The 23,693-nt window shown below is 46.6% G+C and overlaps 1 protein-coding gene across 1 annotated transcript; it reads right to left on the reverse strand.

The window, feature by feature from the left end:
• Positions 1–3,265: 3,265 nt before the first annotated feature.
• LOC134402017 (forkhead box protein H1-like) lies at positions 3,266–23,371 on the reverse strand. The gene is made up of 3 exons (XM_063131384.1): positions 23,027–23,371; positions 7,102–7,206; positions 3,266–4,216 (listed from the first exon to the last, which is right to left on the reverse strand). The coding sequence occupies exons 1-3, from the start codon at positions 23,369–23,371 to the stop codon at positions 3,266–3,268; spliced, it is 1,401 nt and encodes a 466-aa protein (XP_062987454.1).
• Positions 23,372–23,693: the final 322 nt, after the last annotated feature.

The following is a 23,693-nucleotide window of genomic DNA, read 5'->3' on the forward strand; positions in this document are numbered from 1 at the left end:
TTGGAATTGTTGTAGATCACAAGCTGAATATGAGCCAAGAGTATGATGTAGCTGGAAAAAAAAAGGGGGGGGGGAAGCAAATGCTATTTTGGGCTGCATTAATAGAAATATAGCTTCCAAATAACTTGAGGTCCTGGTTCCTCTCTATTCATTACTGGTTAGGCATCTAGGGTATTGCGTCCAGTTCTGGGCTCCACACTTTAAGAAGGATGCAAACAAGCTGGAGTGTATTCAGAAGAGGGCAACCAGGATGATCAGGGGTCTGGAAACAAAGAACTGGGCATGTTTTGTCTGGAGAAGATAAGATTGAGGGGAGACATAATAGCCCTCTTCAAATACTTGAAAGGTTGTCCCACAAAGGTGTATGTCTGTTAAGGGGGAAAAGCACCAAATAGCATTGAGCACCTTTGGATACAAATAAAAAACTTTTTATACGAATTCTCCAAAAACTCACAGAGGAGGGCCAGGATCTCTTAGCGATCCTCCCAGAGTGCAGGACCCGGACTAATGGACTCAAGTGACAGGAAGCCAGATTCTGGCTGGACATCAGGAAAAAAATCTTGACTGTTAGAGCAGTATGACAGTGGAACCCATGACCTAGGGAGGTGGTGGGCTCTCCCACACTAGAGGCCCTCCAAGAGGCAGCTGGACAACCATCTGTCAGGGATGCTTTAGGGTAGATTCCTCCATTGAGAAGGGGGTTGGACTCGATGGCCTTGAAGGCCCCTTCCAACTCTGCTCTTCTATGATTCTATGACTCTAAGGCAGACGCTCCTACAGCCAGGGAATAGGGGCATTAGAGGGGGTTGGACTCGATGGCCTTGAAATGCCCTGTTACATATTCTTCATTGTTTCATTTGTTAAGGCTGTTTCACACCTGCAAAGAGCCTTACCAAATGAAACAATGCAGAGTATGGGACAGGACATTTCGGTGAAGTCTGCTCAAGCAAATATGCCAGAAGCTGAACGCGCAACAGGAATACAGATCCTGATAGTGAGGAATCACCCAAACAGAGAAAAACGAGCAAGCACAATGTGACTTACCAATTTCATATGAAACATCCTGCTCCAGTCTCGTGTGCTCCAGATGTATTGGATCAGTGCTGGCTGGGGGGGCGGGGATCATGGATGTTGAAGTCCAACACAACTGGAGGGGACCAAGTTGAAGAAGGCTGTTGCAAATACCTCTCCTAATATACTGCGTGGTGATACAGAATAAAGATGGGATTCTTGGCAGTGTGGACAAGCTAGGGTGACCCTATGGAAAGGAGGACAGGGCTCCTGTACCTTTAACAGTGGCAATTTCAGAAAAGGGAATTTCAGCAGGTGCCATTTCTGGCATGCAACACCTGGTGAAATGCCCTCTTTCTTTATTTTTTTGACCCTCAGTGGTGCACTGAAGGGGTGTGTGTGTGTGTGTGTGTGTGTGTGTGTGAGAGAGAGAGAGAGAGAGAGAGAGAGAGAGAGAGAGCAAGAGAGAGAGAGAGAGAACGTCTTTGCATTCATTACTGTTTAATAAAGTATGGGATCAGCACTCCTGGAATTGCATTTGGTGGACAGTTCACAGCTTCTGCCGAAATGGCTTTATTCCATCTTGTATTTGTCAGGCTTTTGACTTGATTCTTGAAGCAGTTACTGTTATAATTATATTGAATTAATTTAATTTTATTCATCATCATAAATGTACATGGTGATTTAGAGAATTATATAAGCAAAAAGAAAGTTTCCAGTTGTGAGGTGCTGAACTGCTGAAGGAGTAATGCAAGGTGGTGTGTGAGTGTGAGTGTGAATGTGTGTGTGTGTGTGTGTGTGTGTGTGTGAGAGAGAGAGAGAGAGAGAGAGAGAGAGAGAGAGAGAGAGAGAGAGAGAGAGAGAGCGCTTAGGTTTAAGATGCTGTGTGACTTGGGGAGTTTACTCTTTTAGCTTGGAAATTCTCCCAAGCAGGACATGGTCATTTTCCATTCCTTTTTTTAAAAAATGGTTTTTATTAAACTCTATTTAACAAAGTGGTTAAAAAGTTAAATATATATATAAAAACATACAAGTCAGACAGCTTTCTTAATAAAGACACAAACAGAGACCTCACGATTTCTGTAGATGCTGAACCGAGTTTGTTTCCTTCAATTTACTGTGGTCAAAGGAAGGTTAGTTAAACCAGAGTTGGCTGTCGCATCCGTACCCTCTTCATCGCCACAGTTAAAGCTGCAGGAGCCCTGCCTAGCGTGACCAGATACAAAAGAGGGCAGGGCTCCTGCAGCTTTAAAAGAACAAGCCAGCAGCTCTTTGGAGCTTGGGATGAGAAATACTGTCCGGCCTGTGCCTTCTCCCTTCCCTGGATGAGGTGTGACATCGCCCAGGTTGTCTGGTGTGACAACCCCACCCCACCCCAGGGCAGCAAGGCCTCAGCAATCAATGCACCCATTGGCTCTGAAGCTTGTCAGGCAAGTGAGGATTCAGTGGCGGGGGGAGGGGGGTTGGTGTGTGTGTGTGTGCGTGCGTGTGTGTGAAAGAGCCCTTCCTTCTCTGATCCACAGAGAGATCTTGCACAGCAGTACTTGGTTCTCATTCTGCCTGTGATGCTTAGGACCTGCCCAGCAGATCCCACCTCACTCCATAACTTGCTATGGGGGATCACATCCTATCTGAAGACCATTCCGGATGGAGACCGTTCCAGGGGAATTGGGCTGGGAGCGCTGGACAACACAGCCGCCAGCTCTCTCTCCCTGCAACAGGTGGAAGAGAAATACCTGAGCTGTTGGCTGCTATTTGGGCCTTGACTGATGGGAGGTGGAGTGGCAGAAGGGTGTTCTGGGGATGCTTCAGGGCATGACAGAAAGAGATTTGCAGTTGGCTGAGGACAGGATGGCAAGAGGCATGAACAAGGGTGACCCTATGGAAAGGAGGGACAGGGCTTCTGTATCTTTAACAGTGGTAGAGGAAAGGGAATTTCAGCGGGTGTCCTGTGTATGCATGCAGCACCTGGTGAAATTCCGTCTTCATCACAACAGCTAAAGCTGCAGGAGCCCTGCCCTCGTTTGCAGTGTCCAGATACAAAAGAGGGCAGGGGTCCTACAGCTTTAACTGTGGTCATGAGGGGGGCCTTTCAACCGGTGCTGCATGCCTACAAATGACACCTCCTGAAATTCCCTTTTCAATACAACTGTTAAAGTTACAGGAGACCCGTCCTCCTTTCCATAGGGTCACCCCACATAAACAGATTCCGGGAGGCCAGCTCCTCCCCGCCCCCGGCTGCTACTGGGCCACCTCACGAGGATTCATAATGGGTCACTACAGCACTGCTGGGTAAAGGCCCTAAGCTGCTCAAGGCTGGGTGGATAATGTCCGTGGGGTGAGTCATCCAGACGTCCAACACACTCTTGTTGGGAGGCATGGTTTGATCCAGGTCTACCGAAAGCTGAGTGGAAGGGACGGGACTCAGAAAGGGCCTTCCCATCAGTTCCCAGTACCCTGGACTGGGAAAGGGCGTGGGTCTATGGAAGGGCAGGCCCGGGAAGGCCGTGGCGAATGGCGGGGAGTGGCTTGGCGGAGCGACCACGTTGGGGGCCACGCCCGTGGTGTAGGAGGTGGGCAGCTGCTCCCAGCGCAGGGCCGGCAGGGCTGGAGTGCCGCCCTCGGAGTCAGAGTCACTGCTCTCCGGGGCTTGGAGCACCCTGGGGCGCTTGGCCAGGGTGTGGAACCCCGGCCCCTTCCTGGGCCTCTGCTTCTCAGCCTCCCTTTCGTCGAGAGAGGAGAGGCTGCTGGAGGAGGAGAATGAGCGGAGCGCCGGCAGGTGGCACGGAGGCCGCCAGGGCAGCACGGGAGGCCCCGAGGAGACGCAGAAGATGGGGACGGGCCCCCACACCTCCGGGCCAGTGGCCAGGGTGCGCGGCGGTGGCGGCACAGCGAACGTCCTGGGCTTCCCGCAAAGGTCCACGTCCTGGAAGTCGCTCAGCAAGGAGTCAATGCTGAAGGGGCTGTTCTGCCGGGCCTCTCCCTGCCCTGTGGTCAGGCCTGTGCTCTCCTCAGAGGGAACCACGTTGTGGGGAGGCAGCAAGGGCCAGCTGTTGTACACATACGGGGCCAAGTCGACGGCAAAGATTCTCTCCTGGCGGGAGATGGGCGTGTTCTGCAGCTTGAGGGCCTCAGCTGGGATGCGCGCCACGTCCACGGTCCAGAAATTCCCCTTGGCCTTGGGCTTTGTGGGGTCCTTCAGCACCTGCGAGGTATTGTTTGTTGGTTATTTAGTCATTTGGAGTATTTACATACTGCTCAGCTATCTAACACAGATTCCAGAGCGGTGAACATAGGTATAAACAATAAAAGAAAGAAGATTTAAGTGTTCAATTTAAAAACAAAGGAACCAGAAAAACAGTTGGGGAAGGCTTCTCGAAACAGAGTTGTTTTCAGGAGGCGACAGAAGCAGCCTAGTGTTGGTGCCTGCCAGGGGCAGGGAGTTCCACAGATAAGGGGCCACCACATGGAAGGCTCTTCTCCTGGTGGATTCCAAAGGGACTACAGCTCCACATGGAAGCATCAGGAGCAGGCCCTCCGATGACCTCAGTGATCAGGCAGGTTGGTAAGGGAGAATGTGCTCTCTCGGGTATCCTGGCCCAAAGTTCTTAGGGCTTTGCACATTAGTACTAGAACCTTAAACCTGGCCCAGTAGCCAATAAGTAGCTGCTGCAATTCCCTCAGCAAAGGAGTTATATGCTGAAAAGAGGCAACTCCTGGCAACAGCGGAACTAGTGTGTTCTGCACTAGCTCCAGCTTCCGGAGCAGTCTTAAGGGCAGCCCCACATACAGTGCATTCCAGTAATCTAGCCTTGAGGTTACTAATGCCCATACCATTGTGGCCAACCTATTCCCATCCAGAACAGGCTGTAGCTGGTGAGACAGCTGAAGCTGGTAAAAGGCATGCCGAACTGCCATGGCCACTTGGGCCTCCAGTGACAATGATGGATCTTGGAGTACCCCCAAACTACGAACCTGATCTTCCAGAGGGAGTGCAATCCCATCCAGAACAGGGAATGGGCTTATCTCCTGGACCTGGGAACCACTCACTCACAGGGCTTCTGTCTTGCCAGGATTCAGCTTCAGTTTATTGACCCTCATCCAGCCCAAGACTGAGTTTAGGCGCTGGTCCAGGACTTGCACAGCCTCTCCTGAGTCAGATGTCACGGGGAGGCAGAGCTGCGTGTCATAGAATCATAGAATCATAGAATAGCAGAGTTGGAAGGGGCCTACAAGGCCATCGAGTCCTACCCCCTGCTCAATGCAGGAATCCACCCTAAAGCATCCCTGACAGAGGGTTGTCCAGCTGCCTCTTGAAGGCCTCTAGGGTGGGAGAGCCCACAACCTCACCAGGCAACTGATTCCATTATCGTACTGCTCTAACAGTCAGGAAGTTTTTCCTGATGTCCAGCTGGAATCTGGCTTCCTTTAACTTGAGCCCGTTATTCTGTGTCCTGCACTCTGGGAGGATTGAGAAGAGATCCTGGCCATCCTCTGTGTGACAACCTTTTAAGTATTTGAAGAGTGCTAGTCTCCCTTCCATCTTCTCTTCTCCAGGCTAAACATGCCCAGTTCTTCATAGGGCTTTGTTTCCAGACCCCTGATCATCCTGGTTGCCCTCCTCTGAACACGCTCCAGCTTGTCTGCGTCCTTCTTGAATTGTGGAGCCCAGAACTGGACGCAATACTCTAGATGAGGCCTAACCAGTGTACTGATGGCATTTTGCTCCAAATCCCCTAATGACTGCCCCTGAAGGCTTCATATAGATGTTAAACAACATTGGGGACAAGACGGTGCCCTGCGGCAAGCGACAGGTCAATTGCCCAGGGGCCGAGAAATGGTCACCCGACGTTACTCTCTGAAATCAACCCTGCAGGTGGGACCGGAACCACTGTGCCTCCAATGGCCATCCCACAGAGTCGATCCAGGAGGATACCTTGGCTGACGGTATCAAAAGCCGATGAGAGATCGAGCAGCATTAACAGGGCTGCACTCCCCATCTCCTTCTCTCGATAAAGGTCATCCATCAGGGCAACCAAGGCTGATTCAGTCCTGTAACCAGGTCGAAACCCAGATTGAAATGGGTCTAGATAATCAGTGTCCTCTAAGAGTGCCTGCAGTTGTTCCGCAACGACCCTCCAGAAATGCTGTGTGTGCGTGTCCCCAAGAGCCCTTCTCCCTGCCCCGGATGGAGGGAATACCTTCATGCAAAGCTTTCAACACCTCCTTCCAGACGCGAGTGACCCTGAGCTTCCAAACTGTCTCATTCCCAGCACTTTGCTTTCAACCAGGCCTCTTCCTGTCCACCCTCTTGGGATTCTGAATGCAATCCTATCACTGGGCCCTGAGAGGGGCAGGATCTATACTACTGCTTTAAAGCACTTTAAAACCCTTTGTAACAATTTAGACAACTGTTGGGGCCCAGGACACACTCCGTATACAGTTGTCAAAACCGTTATAAAGCGTTTTAAAGTGCTTTAAAGCAGTTGTGTAGATCCAGACAGATCTACATGGTGCTGCTCACCATTCAGTTCCATGGAGAGTAACCAGCTCCAGTCTTTTTGGAGGCATCCACTTCCATTGCACATCAAATTCAACACAGTGCATATCCCAAGGAATGGACTCGGTGTGTGCGTAAAGCAGGCCTGTTGCTCTCCAGGTATGTTGGACTACAACTACCATAATCCCCCACCCAGCGTAGCTTTGGCCGCTAACACCATTGGAGAGCACCAGGTTGGGAAATGCTGGGCAAGGGAATGGGTGCCTTAAAATGGCCCATCATGGGGGTAGGTATTGATTGATTGATTTAAAACATTTATATCCCGCCCCATATCGATAAGATCTCAGGGCGGCATACAAATAAAAGCATACTGTATAAAACAGTAAATATACACAGCTAAAAACAAATTAAACCATAAACCAAGTTAAAACAGTGTGCCATCTTAGTGTGCTTCCAACCTGGACATGAGTTCCAGAAATTGCATCCAGCCCAACAGATGAGTAGCTGGTGGCAGAAAGCCTCCCTTGAGAAAACCACAGAGCCCTGCAGAGGCCAGCCCAGCCCTGGCCTGGCCTGACGCTCCATCTCACCTTGTGGAAGCAATCGTTGCAGGAGAGGTTGTGGCGGATGGAGTCCTTCCAGCCCTGGTAGCCTTCCTTGAAGAAAGGGAAGAGGGTGCTGATCTCCTTGATGATCTGGAAGGCCAAGAAGCAAAGGTGAGAAGATACCCAGGGGCCATCAGGAACCGATCTGCAAAGGAGATCTCTAGAAATAGGGACAACTGCTGGAAAGCAGTAGTTCAAGAGGCAGCTGGACAACCATCTGTCAGGGATGCTTTGAGGTGGATTCCTGCATTGAGTAGGGGGTTGGACTCCATGGCCTTGTAGGCCCCTTCCAACTCTGCTATTCTATGATTCTATGAAAGAAGGAAGAAAGGAACCTGCCTTCACAGAACCCTAGAGTTGGAAGGGGCCATCGAGTCCAACTCCCTGCTCAGTCCAGGAATCCATCTGAAAGCATCTCTGAGAGGTGGCTTCCAGGACCTTGCTTGAAGACCTCCAGAGATGGGGAGCCCACGAAACTCTGAGGCCGTTGGTTCCATTGTCTAATTGCTCTGACCATTAGGAAGTTTCCCCCCCCCCCCCCCCGATGTTCAACCAAAACTTAAGTGTGGTTTCCAGAACCGGATACAGTATTTGAGGTGAGGTCTGATCACCACAGAGTAGAGTGGAAGTGTGACTTCTGATGATTTTGAAACTGTACTTCTATTGATACAGCCTAAAATTGCCTTTGCCTTTTTTGCAGCTGCCTCACACTGCTGCCTCATACTCAGCTTGTGATCGAACACAGCTCCCAGATCCTTTTTACACATACTATTGCCAACCCAGGTACCCCCCATCTTATACCTGTGCTTTTGAGTTCTTTTTCCTAAATGGAAGAACTTGGCACGTGTCTCTATTAAATTGCAGTCTGTTATTTTCTGCCTGGTCTTCTAACCTGTCAAGATGATTTTGAAATTTGTTTCCGTCTTCTAAGGTATTAACTATCTCATCCAATTTTGTGTCATCTGCAAATCTGATAAACATTTCCCCAACCTCTTCTTCCAAGACATTAATAAAAACTAGCTGTACCCGGCATAACATACGCCGTTGTAGCATATCTTAAAGTTTATTAATTAAAGACGTTACACGTTGTTACTCTTGCTTATATATATGCATTTGTGATGCAGTCCCTGGGCAAAATGCAATCTAAGCTCTACTTAGAGTAGACCCACTGAAATGAACGGGACTCGAGTGAGTCATGACTCACTTCAGACCAGTCGTGGAGACATTAAGCGGCCGAGAGACAGAACGGCTGGAGGGGGAGGCTGCTTGGAGGCCGCTGATACAGCGCCGTCTGGCAGACCTGGGGGGCAGGGAGGTCAGGGGGAGTGGGGCCAGGTGTTCCCCTCTCCCTGGGGTTCCTGTCAGCCTTGCATGAGATTAGCTCGCATGAGATTAGGCCGGGGCCTGGGCTCGCAGCAGGCGAGCGGCCTCCCACCCAGCCACCAAGGGCCCCGGCCATGCCTCGCTCATGCTCCGGACCGTGGTGCTGCCCCCTTCATGACAGTGGGGTGGCCAGGCGGACCCGACGGCACTGAGGGGAGGCCGAACTGTCGCTCGGGCTCAAAACACCAGATCAGACCAATCTGATAAAAGAGAGCAACAAAGAGAAACTGGAGGATCCCAGGGAAAGCGAGGAAATGGTGGTCATTTCACGAAGACAGCGAGGAGTTAGCGGTAGGGATTTTCCTCCCGTTTCCGAGAGCTGTGTAAGCGTTGCTCCAGACTAAGAGGTTGTCTTTAGGAAGCAAATCTGGAAAAAGGTTAGGAAAGTTATTCAGAGCTGTTGCCTTAGGAATGACATAGAATCATAGAAAAGCAGAGTTGGAAGGGGCCTACAAGGCCATCGAGTCCAACCCCCTGCTCAATGCAGGAATCCACCCTAAAGCATCCCTGACAGGTGGTTGTCCAGCTGCCTCTTGAAAGCCTCTAGTGTGGGAGAACCCACCACCTCCCTAGGTAACTGGTTCCATTGAGCGGATTCCATTGAACTGATTCAATGAACGGCTGATAAGGGCAGAGGTTTTTTTTAGTGAAAAGCTATTAGTGAAAAGGGAGAGGTGTTCTGTGTATGCTCAGAGGCGCTCTTGGAAGACTTTAAAAGCAAGGGTGGAGCTGAAAGGAGGCGCTGCTTCAGGGAGAGAAACGCTGTTCCAACCAAGCTTTCTTTTCTTTTCTTTTTATCTTCTTATCTGGTTTGTTTTGCTGTAAACTTGTATTTAGTATATTTTTGAATATTATTGTGATGTTGTTGTTGATTAGTATACTGTTAAATGTTGTAGTAGTTCTAATTTTTGTAAACTGCCCAGAGAGCTTCGGCTATTGGGCAGAATAAAAATGCAATAAATGAAATGAAAAATGAAAATGCAAGGGGTAAGTGCAGGGGACCCCAGCCTTTGCCTATCAAACCCACACATGGATTTGTCAGATGGAGAGGGGATCTATTTAAGTTTGTTGGCCTGCTGATCATTTTAAATGTGTGCCTCATGTTTCTAAAAATCAAAAGTGGCTCAATGTTCAATAGGAGCAAATCACACATGGAGATTGCTTTAAAATTTAGGATTTATCCAATCAGCCGCAGGAACCCAGTGGGCAAAGCTGTGCTCTCTTGGAAAGCCTCCTGGCTAGGCGGACAAAGGCTTTTCCTGTCAGTTGGTTTGCATATCACTTGCCAAACAGAGGAGATCTCAGCCTCAGGGCAAAACTTTTGGCCTTAATGTCCTTCCTGAGCACTTTTGATGGGCTTATGTGGCTACTTGCAGGTTGGAACTGCTTCTGCTTTTTGCATCTCACTTCCCACTTACAACACAACTTGCATCTCTCCACCCCTCCACCACCTGGACACACCTCGCCCCCAGCAAGTACGTATATAGAATCATAGAATAGCAGAGTTGGAAGGGGCCTACAAGGCCATCGAGTCCAACCCCCTGCTCAATGCAGGAATCCACCTTAAAGCATCCCTGACAGAGGGTTGTCCAACTGCCTCTTGAAGGCCTCTAGTGTGGGAGAGCCCACCACCTCCCTAGGTAACTGGTTCCATTTGAACTTCTGCTTTCATTTAATTAGCACTTCTAGATGATGCTCCAACTTGGACTTGAGTCCAGGAGGCCTGTATTTTCTCTTGGCAGTGCAGCCTTGCCTTGTACCACAACAGCTAAAGGAGAGGACAGGATCAGGCTGCCCATATAATAAATGCTGGGAGAACTTTGGGCCAGTGAGAGCCAGCCCAAATGCAAGAAGGGTATACTTTGGAAAGATGCTCATGTAGACCTCCAGAAAGGGTGTGCGTAAGGGAGAGGAGGGACTACTCCGGAGCATTCGTCCATATATGCTGCTGCTGGCCAGATTTAGCACATGGGTGGTAAACTCAAGATCATAGCAACATGCCCTTTAAAAAGTTAACCTTTTGTTGTCCATTGGCTCTTCAACTCAAAATGTTGTGTTCATGGGACCTTACATCAGAGTTGCAGAACGTCTTTCAGCCCCAGGGCCACAAAGGGGGTGTGGCCAGAGGTAAAAGGGGTGGGGCAAAAGACCAGCATATTTTAACATAAACAGCCTTAGGAAGGCATTTCAAAGCTTTAAAATGAGGGGGGGGACTGCACAAAAGCCCAGAAACCATCAAACAGTTGGTGATTGGGGGAAAGGGGTGTAGCCGGGGGAGGGTGTGTGGCCTTGTGGGGAATGCTGGAGAATTGGACTGGACCCATGGAGGGCCAGAGTTGGGACCTGAACTTCAGACATGATAGAGGTGTACAAAATTATGCATGTTGTGGAGAAGGTGGATAGGGAGACATTTTTCACCCTCTCCCATAATACTAGAACCCAGGATCATCCCATGAAGCTGATTGGTGGGAGATTCAGGACAGGTAAAGGGAATCACTTCTTCACACAGCGCATAGTTAAATTATGGAACTCACTACCACAAGATGTAGCGATGGCCACCAATTTGAGTGGCTTTAAAAGGGGGTTGGATAAATTCCTGGTGGAGAAGTTCAACCAAATGATGTTCAACCAAAACTTAAGTGTGGTTTCCAGAACCGGATACGGTATTTGAGGTGAGCTCTGATCAGCACAGAGTAGAGTGGAAGTGTGACTTCTGACGATTTTGAAACTGTACTTCTATTGATACAGCCTAAAATTGCCTTTGCCTTTTTTGCAGCTGCCTCACACTGCTGCCTCATACTCAGCTTGTGATCGAACACAGCTCCCAGATCCTTTTCACACATACTATTGCCAACCCAGGTACCCCCCATCTTATACCTGTGCTTTTGAGTTCTTTTTCCTAAATGGAAGAACTTGGCACGTGTCTCTATTAAATTGCAGTCTGTTATTTTCTGCCTGGTCTTCTAACCTGTCAAGACGATTTTGAAATTTGTTTCCGTCTTCTAAGGTATTAACTATCTCATCCAATTTTGTGTCATCTGCAAATCTGATAAACATTTCCCCAACCTCTTCTTCCAAGACATTAATAAAAACTAGCTGTACCCGGCGTAACATAAGCCGTTATAGCAAGTTTGTTGGCCTGCTGATCATTTTAAATGTGTGCCTCATGTTTCTAAAAATCAAAGGTGGCTCGGTGTCTTGGCTAGGCGGTCAAAGGCTTTTCCTGTCAGTTGGCTTGCATATCACTTGCAAAACAGGCGAGATCTCAGCCTCAGGGCAAAACCTTTCGCCTTAATGTCCTTCCTGAGCACTTTTGATGGGCTTATGTGGCTACATGCATATTGGAACTGCTCACAGCATAATTGTCTGCTTTTTTGCATCTCACTTCCCATTGACAACACAACTGGCATCTCTCCACCACCGCCCCCACCTGGACACACCTCGCCCCCAGCAAGTATGTATATAGATCTACCCATGTGAGGTTGAGGTTAATCCATCGTGCATCCGATAAAGTGGAAAGTGTCCCCAAAAGCTTAGGCCAGGAAAGAAAAAATGTTCACCTTTAAGGCGTCATGACCGGAGTGGTGGTTCACCTACGGAGAAGTAAAGTAGGGGGGAGGGGAACTGGGGGGGAGAGGGGGAGGGGAGAGAATAAAAATTGTGATTGTTGGTTTAAGTTTAAGTTAGTAGTGTTGTTGTTAATGTGGGTGTGCACAAGGGATTTACAAAGAGCAAAATAAATATATTATGGATAAGAAAGTATGTATCTCAACACTCAATGTGAAACTTCTCGGTTGTTAAGAGGAAGAGAATAGAACAATTGTTTAACAAAGATGGGGCCGATTTTATCTTTCTAGAAGAAACTAGAAAGCTAAAGAAGGTATAAATGAGTTACGCTTAAACGTGGTCAGTGTTGTATGAAAAGTCAATGGGGACGTCAAAAAAAAATATATGGTGTGGCTATAATTATCTCGAAGAAAAAGGGAGATATGTTATGATACAGGGGCAAATGGCAGGAGAGTATTATACTTTAGTTAATATTTATGCCCCTAACGAGAGGCAAAGAGAATTCTATAGGGAAGTATTCAAAGAAATGGAGGAAATAAAAAAGGGCATGTAATATTAGCTGGAGATTTCAATATGGTGATGGATAATAATTTAGATAAGTCAAGCCCCACCGCCTGAGAAAGGAGGAATAATATTACAAGTTTAAATAAAATGATAAAGGAAAAGGATTTTACAGATGTTTGGCGAATGACAAGGGCGGGGGAGGTTGGATACACTTTTTATTCACCAGTTTACAGAACATTCTCAAGGATAGATGATGATGATGATGATGACGATGATGATGATGATTATTATTATTATTATTATATTTATTTGTATCCCGCCTTTTGCCCAATGCTGGGCCTCAAGGCGGCCTTACAAAGTTTAAAATATACATGGGGGGGGAGGGAAACAAAACCATAAACAATTAAAAAATACACAACAAAATTATAAGACATTAAAATAGATGGAGGGCTGGATTATTCTGCAAAGGCCTGCTGGAGCAAAGAACTTTTTGCCTGCTTCCGAAAGCCCATCAAGGAGGGAGCCAGCCTAGCTTCCCCAGGAAGAGAGTTCCAGAGCACCGGAGCAGCCACCGAGAAGGCCCTCTCCCATGTTCCCACCAAGCGTGCCTGTGAAGAAGGTGGGACTGAAAGAAGGCCTTCTCCGGAAGATCTCAAAGCACGGGCAGGCTCATAAGGGAGAATACGGTCTTTCAGATAACCTGGACCCAAACCATATAGGGCTTTATAGGTCATAACCAGCACTTTGAATTGTGCCCGGAAACAGACTGGAAGCCGGTGGAGCTGTTTTAACAGGGGAGTTCTCTGCTCCCTGTAACCAGCCCTGGTCAACAATCTGGCTGCAGCTCTTTGAACCAGCTGGAGTTTCCGAACACTCTTTGTTTATATCTTTGTTTCAAAAGAATTAGCAATAAAGGTTTGCAAGACACAACTAGGGGTAATTAAAGGGACATACTAAAACAAAGGACATTACTTGCCCACAGGGAAACCATACTTGCCCATAGGGATTCATTGCAAAGCGCTTATCCGTAGAGAAACATGGGACAGAATTCTCCATAGAGAAACCATACTTGCCCATAGGGATCCAATGCAAACTGCTTGCCCATAGAAAACAATGGGACAGAATTCTCCATAGAGAAATCATACTTGCCCATAGGGATCCAATGCAAACTGCTTGCCCATAGAACACAATGGGACAGAATTCCCCATAGAGAAACCATACTTGTCCATAGGGATCCAATGCAATCACTTGTCCATAGGGATCCATAGGACAGAATTCTCCATAGAGAAACCACACTTGCCCATAGGGATCCATTGCAAAGCGCTTGTCCATAGGGATCCATAGGACAGAATTCTCCATAGAGAAAACATACTTGCCCGTAGGGATCCAATGCAAACTGCTTGCCCATAGAAAACAATGGGGCAGAATTCTCCATAGAGAAAACATACTTGCCCATAGGGATCCATTGCAAAGCGCTTGTATCACTCTTCTATCACTCTTGTATCACTTGATCCCTATGGAATTCTGTCCCATTGTTTTCTATGGGCAAGCGGTTTGCATTGGATCCCTATGGGCAAGTATGGTTTCTCTACGGAGAATTCTGTCCTATGTTTCCCTATGGGCAAGTCGTTTTCAATGGATCCCTATGGGCAAGTATGGTTTCTCTATGGGCAAGTATGGTTTCCCTATGGGCAAGTACTGTCCTTTGTTTTAGTACCTCCCGTAATTAAAGTAACTGACCATGCATTGGTAAGGAAGGAAAGGAACCTCTCGTGCAAGCACTGAGTCATTACTGACTCTTTTAGGGACGCCACCTTTCGCTGACATTTTCTTGGCAGGCCTTATAGCGGAGTGGTTTGCCGTTGCCTTCCCCGGCCATTATTACCTTTCCCCCAGCTAACTGGGAACTCATTTTACCGACCTCGGGAGGATGGAAGGCTGAGTCGACCTGAGCCGGCTGCCTGAGAACCAGCTTCCGCTAGGATCGAACTCAGGCCGTGGGGAGAGTTTCAGCTGAGGCTATGCATTGGTAAGCATGGATTTTAAAGTGAAAAGGGACTACAGAAAAGCTAATAGATGGAATTTAAACACTAGAATATTAAAATATGAAAAGGTAGTGGAGAAGATGGAGAAAGAGTTACAAGAGATATGGGAAATTAATGAGAATGGGGAATGTCCCCTATCAGTACTGTGGGATACAATGAAGGTGGTAGCTAGGGAGATTTGTATTCGAGAAACGTGTAACTTAAGGAGACAACAAGAGGAGATACAGAAAAAATTGGAGGATGAAGTTAAGAAGCTTGAAAGAGAGTATTTGCAAAGTAGAAATAAACCAATCTTAACAAAACTATAAGCAAAAAAGAAGGAATTAGAAAACAGAAATTTAGAAGAAGTACAGAAGAATTTGATTTATTTAAAAAGAGTATTTTGAGAATAGTAATAGGAATTCTAAGGTGCTGGCCAGGGCCACACAAATGAAAAAGACAAAGAACTCAATAGGGATAGTTAAAGATAAATTGGGGAAGCCATGTAATACTATGAAAGGAAAAAATAAAGATTTCTTTCTCCAATAGAGGGAGAAAACGTGGAGGCAGTGACAGACTTTGTATTTCTGGGCGCAAAGATTTACTTCTTGGGAGGAGAGCAATGACAAATCTTGATAAAATATTTAAGAGCAGAGACACCCCACTGACAACAAAGGTCCGCATAGTTAAAGCAATGGTATTCCCCGTAGTAACCTATGGCTGCAAGAGCTGGACCATAAGGAAAGCTGAGCGAAGGAAGATAGATGCTTTTGAACTGGGGTGTTGGAGGAAAATTCTGAGAGTGCCTTGGACTGCAAGAAGATCAAAACAGTCCATACTCCTTTTTTTGCTTTGCTTTCCCCCCTCCTCCTCCTCCTCCCTCCCAATCCCCTTTCCTTTTGTGTCATGTCTTTTAGATTGTAAGCCTGTGGGCAGGGACTGTCAAGAAATACTTTTGTAAGCCGCCGTGAGAGCCTTTTTTGGCTGAATGGCGGCATAAAAATCCTTAAATAAATAAATAAAATAAATAAATACTCCAGGAAATAAAGCTAGACTGCTCACTTGAGGGAATGGTATTAAAGGCAAAACTGAAGTACTTTGGCCACATAATGAGAAGACAGGATACCCTGGAGAAGACGCGGATGCTAGGGAAAGCGGAAGGCAAAAGGAAGAGGGGCCGACCAAGGGCAAGATGGATGGATGACATTCTGGAGGTGACAGAGTTGACCTTGTGGGAGCTAGGGGTGGCGACGGCCGACAGAAACCTCTGGCGTGGGCTGGTCCATGGACTGAACGAATAAACAACAACAACATAATGGCGAAGCGAATGAATACATTTATAGGTAATTATATAGGGAAGGATCAGTGTGGGTTTGTAGCGGGAAGACAAATGCATAATTTGGTGGGAAGAGTTCTAAACATAATACAGGAGATAAAAAAGAGAAAGATGAAAGCAGGAATAATAGCTTTAGATATATTCAAAGCTTTTGACTGTGTGAGTTGGCCAGCATTAAAGATGATAATAGAAAAGATGGGATTTGGGTAAAGATTTAAAGGTTTAATAGAACAATTATATTCACGAAATTTAGTTGTAAATGATGGAGTTACAGAAAAAATACAACTTGCCCGAGGAACAAGACAAGGTTGCCCGCTTTCACCGGTTTTATTTGTATTGGTCATAGAACTATTGGCGAACGTGATAAGAGAGGACATTGTTATTGTCTTACTATGATTTTAATTTTTGTGAACCGCCCAGAGAGCTTCGGCTATTGGGCGGTATAGAAATGTAATAAATAAATAAATAAATAAATTGAGGGAGTAGGATGGAAAGAGGAAATAAAAATAAATATGTTTGCAGATGATACGGTATTAACAATTAAGAATCCATTGAAGAAAACGGATAGAATAAAACATCATCTGAAGGAGTTTGAGGAAGTGATGGGATTAAAAATAAATTGGACAAAGTCAGAGACGATGTTGTTTAACTATAGTAAAAATGAGGAGAGAGATTGGGAGAGTAAAGAGAAGAATATGAAAGTTAAAGAAATAAACTTACTAGGAATTTGGAAGATCTAGAAAAGGAAAATCTAAATAGTTTGAAAAGAGAAGTTATGAGTAAATTGGAAAAATATAAAAGGATAAACTTGTCTTGGTTTGGAAGAATAGCCCTTATAAAAATGAGGATTTCACCAAAAGTAAACTTTTTATTTAGAATGATGCCAATAAGAATATCAGAAAAAGAATTAAAAAGTTGGCAAAGTATGGTAAATAACTTTTGTAATGGTGATAGAAAGGCGAGATTAAACAAAAAAAGTTGGTATGTAATGCAAAAAAAAGGAGGGCTAGGGCTCCCAAACTTAAAATTATATCACGTAGCTAATAGGTTGAGACATGTAGTAGAAAGCATGATAGGATTAGGAGATTTAAGTTGGTTGGAGGATACAAAGGGAGAGGATATAGAATGGAAATTAGAAAATGTTTTTTTCAGAGATTATGCAAAGAAATGGGGGGAAGAAATAGAGAACCCCCTTTTAAAAAATCACTGGCAAATATGGTGATCATATAAAAAGGACTTACTTCCGAGTATTTCCCCAATATCACCAGTGATAATGATGAGGAACTTTCCGGGAAATTTAAAAAACAGGTTGAGAAAAAGTTTAAAAGAGGGAAAGGTAATGAAATTAAAAGATTGGCTAGAAAAGATGAGAACTAGGGAAGAAATAAAGGAGAGATTAAAAGAGGAAAATATAACGTGGTTAAATTATCTTCAACTAGAACAGTGGACGAAGAAATGGTTAAATGATAATGGAGAGTGTAGTGCTATTACAAAATTTGAGGAGCTGATGTTAAAAAAAGAAAATGAGAAAAGAGAAAATAAATTAATAAAAGGTTTTAACGAGTGAAATATATAGAATATTAGTGGAAAAGGGGGAGACAGAAAGTGTGGGCAAGATGTATGGGAAACTGACTTGAAGGAACAAATAGGGCAACAGAATTGGGAAGGGATATGGAAACCACGAGTGCTGAGAAATATGTCGGTGAGGATAAAAGAAAACTATTACAAGCTTCTCTGGAGGTGGAACCTAACCCCAGTAAAATTAAATAAAATAAATAAGATGAATTCAGCAATATGTTGGAGAGGTTGTCAAGAGAAAGGAACGTATTTACATATGTGGTGGGAATGAGATTTTGTACAAAAATTATGGGAAATGGTGTTTAATGAGATAAAAGAAATTTTAGGAATGGAGATTGAAGAGACACCTATAGTGGCATTATTATCATTATATGGAGAATTGAATTGTAATAAAGAGACAAAAGAATTGATAATGAATTTGTTAACAGCAGCAAGATTAATGATATCTAGGAACTGGAAGGTTCAAGGGGATTACCATATAGAAGAAAGGAATATGGGATATCGCTATTAATGATAAATTAACATGTAATATAAAAGGGGCTTATCTAGCTCCGCTGCAATCTGTGTGGCGATGGCAGCGGAGCCATGTAAGTGGGGAGGGGGTCTTACCTGTGTCCATCGCAGTCTGGTGCCGGCTTCAACTGAGGCCCAGGCTTCAAGCTGGAAGAGGCCACGGCCTCTTCTGGCTTGAGGCCTGGGCCTCAGTTGAAGCCAGTGCTGGACACAGGTGAAGGGCAGGGGGGCTTATTCAGCCCCCATTTTGACCCCCCCCTTCCCCACTTACTTGCCTCCACCGTCTGCTGCGGAGGCAAGTAAGTGGGGAAGGGTGGCAAAATCTCGATCCGGCCCTCCGGATCTCGCTCCACAGAGCGGAGCAGGGGAGGGTCGGATCGACCCGAAGCAGTTCGGGCCCAATCCGAAAGTTCCAGATTGGGCCATGAAGCGGTTCTGGGGGTCCATGCACAGCCCTAGTCTCAACTCCGTATCCTGCTCTGAAACCGGTTTGAAATGGGTCTAGAAAATCTGGATCATCCAAGACTGCTTGGAGTTGGAAGGCAACGGCCCTCTCGACCACTTTGCCCAAAAATGGAAGATTTGATACTGGTCTGTAATTATTAAGGTCCAGGGAGGGCTTTTTTAAAAGTGGCCGTACTACTGCCTCTTTTAGGCATGATGGAAAGCTCCCCTCTCTGAGAGATGTATTAATAATATGCATGTAGTTGTTGTCTAACTGCATCTCCTTGTAGGCCCCTTCCGGTTCTGCTATTCTATGATTCCTCCCTGGATGACCAGCCATGAGGGATCACGATCGAGAGGGCAAGTTGTCTTCCTTACTCATCCAAGCAGCTTGTCCACGTCCTCGGTACTCACCAACTGAAACTGATCTACTGTAATCCTACTTGCGGAGTCGCTGGACACTTCATTGTCAGCTTCTGCTATAATGACAGCATCTAAGTTGGCTCTTATCCGAGATATTTTATCTGTGAAATGATCGTTAAAGGTATCACAGCGAACTACCGAAGGCTCTAAAATCGGGTTCGGGGGGTGGGGGGAAGAAGGTGTCTGAGTTAGACCTCTCAGCACCTTGAACAGTTCTGCTGGATGCAAATTCGCAGACACAATGCGTGCAAAGAAGATGTGCGCAGCTGGACATCAGGAAAAACTTCCTGACTGTTAGAGCAGTATGACAATGGAATCAGTTGCCTGGTGAGGTTGTAGGCTCTCCCACACTAGAGGCCTTCAAGAGGCAGCTGGACAACCATCTGTCAGGGATGCTTTAGGGTGGATTCCTGCGTTGAGCAGGGGGTTGGACTCGATGGCCTTGTAAGCCCCTTCCAACTCTGCTATTCTATGATTCTATGATAAGGGCTGGACTGCCCCCCAGAGTCCTTTCCTGGGGGTGTGTTGCTCTCCCTCCCTGCTCTGACCTGTGGGTCTCTTCTTGCAGGAAAAGCAGGCAGTGCTGAGCGCTCTGGCCAAGAAGGCCCAGCTCACAGAGGAGACCTTAACCAAGCCCCCAGAATCCACTGCAATCCGGTGCAGGGGGCCATGTATACCTTCCCCCGAATTTACCTGCCACCTCAGGCTGTGCAAGAAGCAAAGGTACGGTATCCCAGCCCCAGACGGGTCTTGAACTCTTCCCCAAAGGGGACTGGCAGCCTGATTTGGGAGGTGCCTGTAGCTCAGGGGCAGAGACCCAACGTGGCATGCCGAAGGCCCCAAGTTCAGGCCCTGGCGAGGCCTCCACTTAGGAGGGTCTCCCTAATCAGTTACCTAGGGAGGTTGTGGGCTCTCCCACACTAGAGGCCTTCAAGAGGCAGCTGGACAAGCATCTGTCAGGGATGCTTTAGGCTGGATTCCTGCATTGAACAGGGGGTTGGACTCGATGGCCTTGTAGGCCCCTTCCAACTCTGCTATTCTATGATTCTATGATTCTAAGAAAGCTTTCTTCGCTGCACGTATTGCCACCCCATAGGAACGAAGATGTTCTCTATGTCGTGTCTTGTCGGATAGGAGTCGAGTTTACCACTCTAGTCATCATCCTTAAAGTAATGGAATCTGCTTGCTTCCTCTAGCTAGCTTTGATGTCCCCTTGAGAAAACACCTCTGGAATGGTCATGGGGTGCCTTGGAATTGCGGGGGGGGCAGGGGGGGGCAGAGGCAGGCTGTGTGTGTGTGTGTTGTGTGTGATGCTGTATTATTCCACTATTCCTCCTGCGTTGGTGTAAGAATTCTCTCCCCTCCACCAAAGCAATTTGCACCCTGCTGCTTCTAATCCCCCAACTGGCTTGACTGATCTCTGACCTGGGGGAGAGATATTTACATTAGATACAGTTGAAAGTAGAGCTGGCCAGCTAGCAGATGGACTGAGTGATAGAGGTCCTGCAGCTATTTGCATAGATAGCCCTTTATCATGCAGACCCTTGCTTCAACTGGTGTGAGATGTGCTCTTTCACAAGGGCTCAGCAAAGTCCAGGGAAAATGGCACAGGAACATTAATAATAATAATAATAATAATAATAATAATAATAATAATAATAAAAATAATAATAATATGTTACCCACCTCTCCCTCTGGATCGAGGTGGGGTACAACACAAAGAAAAACACCATAAAATACATAAAAATAATTCATGTTTAAAACCAGTGCATCATTAAAAGCAGCACACTGTTAAAGAATGTTAAGATTAGTGTGCCAATCAGCAGGTGCAGGGGATTCATACAACCACACAGCAGCACCCCTTTTGACCCACACTCTCCTGTTCTCGAACAACTCTCTTTGCACAGAGAATCAAATGACTTTAAAGGCATGACTGCAACACAGAGGCGGGTGGGGAATCCACACAGCCAACTGTGATGGTATTATTATTATTGATGCGAATAATGATACCCCTTGGATCACAACACAAAAAAGGAGGCTTTGGAACTTAGCAGCAACCCTTGCAAGAGCGGCCAAACAGAGCAGGACTGGTAGAGCTCTCCAGAGTTTCGGTCAGGAATTTCTCCAACTCCATCCGGAGATGCAAGGAATTGATCCTTCTGGGCCTCTGAGCTGTCGCCCCCCCGCCCTTTTCACACCCTCTAAGCCTTCCTGTAAGACTCACGCTGAGTCTTACAGCGTGAGTCTTACGCTTAAACCCTTAAAAAGGGTTTAAGCGAAGTCTGTGTGTTCTCTCCACACCCATTTCGTAAGGGTGCATACCTCACACCCCAATGAGTGTTCACCGCGGGCCTGTTTGCATGTCACCGAAAATGAGGTTCTGACTTTGCCCCAATGGGTGAGAGAGTGTAACCAGAGCTGACCTTAAAGCTACTTAAAAGTTAAATATGTTTGAAAATATATCTTTCCCTGCTTAACATTTCCAAAGATGTTTTAGGATGTTTTTAACAACGTATATTATATTTTAATTCAGTTTCATGTGTTTTAGATTTACTGTTGTTCCCTGTCTCGATCAGAATGGAGAGACAGGAAGGATTTTCCCCCCAATACTACTACTACTACTACTAATAATAATAATAATTAAACACAAGCCATGAATTCCTTTTCAACTTGTTAAATAAAAACATGCCGCTCAGGACGTCTTATGTATGGTTTATAGAGAAAATGCAAAACTAATGCCAAACTCCTTCATCAGCAATCTGTGGTGCCCCCGCCAGAACGTAAAAAGAGCAACGCCAAATCAGGCCTAAGGCCCATCTTTCTCCCATCTCTTATAGAATCATAGAATCATAGAATAGCGGAGTTGGAAGGGGCCTACGAGGCCATCGAGTCCAACCCCCTGCTCAATGCAGAAATCCACCCTAAAGCATCCCTGACAGAGGGCTGTCCAGCTGCCTCTTGAAGGCCTCTAGTGGGGGAGAGCCCACAACCTCCCTAGGTCACTGGTTCCATTGTAAAAACCAGACAAACCCCAACTGATGAGCTTACTTATACGAAGACCCCTGAGGCTGGATCAGACCAAGGGTCCATCTAGTCCAGTGTTCTGTTCTCACAGTGGCCGACCAGCTGCCTGTGGGAAACCTACATGCAAGACAAATTAAGCAGTGGCTTAATTTGGAGTGAAGCCCCTTTCGTTGGTTTCTACTGTTTAGGGTGACCCTATGGAAAGGAGGACTGGGCTCCTGTATCTTTAACAGTTGTATTGAAAAAGGAAATTTCAGCAGGTGTCATTTGTATATATGGGGAACCTGGTGAAATTCCCTCTTCATCACGACTGTTAAAGCTGTAGGAGCCCTGCCCTCTTTTGCATCTGGTCCCTCTATATAGCCCTTGCACCTTTAACTGTTGCGATGAAGATGGAATTGAACCAGGTTCTCCATATATACAAATGACACCTGCTGAAATTCCCCTTTCTATGCAACTGTTAAAGATACAGGAGCCCAGTCCTCTTTTCCACATGGGTCACCCTACTACTGTTAAACCACTGGGAGCCGTTAACTCCTGTAGATCTATTGCAAGTCACCCAGAGATCCACCTGCAGATCTTGATATCTTTTCTGCCCACCCCTGTTCTGCGTGACCCCTCTAGGTCTCATTGGTTCCATCGTCAAACAAACTTCCCTTACCATCAAAACATTTCTCCTAATGTTAAAACAAAATCTGCCCTTCTGTGACTTTGGATCATTAGCTTTAGCTTTCAGCTTAGCTTCATCAAGGTTGCAGCATCCCATGCCATCACACCAGAGTACACTGTAGGCGCCACTGAGATTGGGATGTTCGTTCCACAGCTGGGGTGCCACAGCAGAGAAGGCCCTCCTACTACTAGCCACATGCCTCACTTCCTTTGGCAGGGGTTCGCGGAGAAGGACCCCGTGGATGATCTTAAGGTCTGGGCAGGCATATATAGAATCATAGAATAGCAGAGTTGGAAGGGGCCTACAAGGCTGCTCAATATGGGAGGAGGCGTTCCTTCAAATAACCTGGCCGCAAACCGTTAACTCAACTCCAGCTGGACCAACACACACATCTCCCTACACCACAGAAAAAGCCCCTTTCCAAGGCTGCTTCAGCCCTCCTACCTGGGATAACTTGAGTCTCCGGTCTGGGGAGGCCTGAATCACCAGTGCAATCATGGCCAGGTAGGTGTAAGGCGGTTTGGGGTGGCGATGGTACTTCTTCTTTTTCTTCTTTGCCTTCTTGCCCAGGTCTTCTCCCAGGCCCTCCGCTTCCCTGTCCGCAACCCCCTCTGCAGCTGCTGCCCCCACCTCTGGGGCTTCCTTGCCCAGGGCAGGGTCTTCCCAGGGCAGAGCGGAGTGCAAGAACCTTTCCTCTGGATTGCCCTCTTCAGGCATGGAGCACAAGCCTTCCATGGCAGAGGAGGCCAAAGTCCAGGCTGATGGGCTCTCAGTGTTGCAGCTGGCCATGTGAGGCTCCTCAGCCCAGAAAGTGTGTCGCTGTTGTTGCCAAACTCCTGGGTTCTAGCACCTGGGGCTGATTGTGGTGCCTTGCCTGAAGTAGGAGGAAGCGAGTGTTGAGCATTCATGCCTTTATCATGCAAGGATTTGAGAGAGGAGGGGCACTTGGGATCCGCCAACAGTTAGCAGCTGCCTGCTGATCTTATCTCTGCAGGGTTGATATGGAGGGGGGCTCCCCCTGCCCCCTTCAGGATATGTGTGTGCTTCTTTATTTTTATTTTATTTATTACATCTCTGGGCAGTTTACAATTAAAACCATGAAATACAACAG

The sequence above is a fragment of the Elgaria multicarinata genome, chromosome 7 (assembly GCF_023053635.1).
Source record: "Elgaria multicarinata webbii isolate HBS135686 ecotype San Diego chromosome 7, rElgMul1.1.pri, whole genome shotgun sequence".
Taxonomy (NCBI): domain Eukaryota; kingdom Metazoa; phylum Chordata; class Lepidosauria; order Squamata; family Anguidae; genus Elgaria; species Elgaria multicarinata.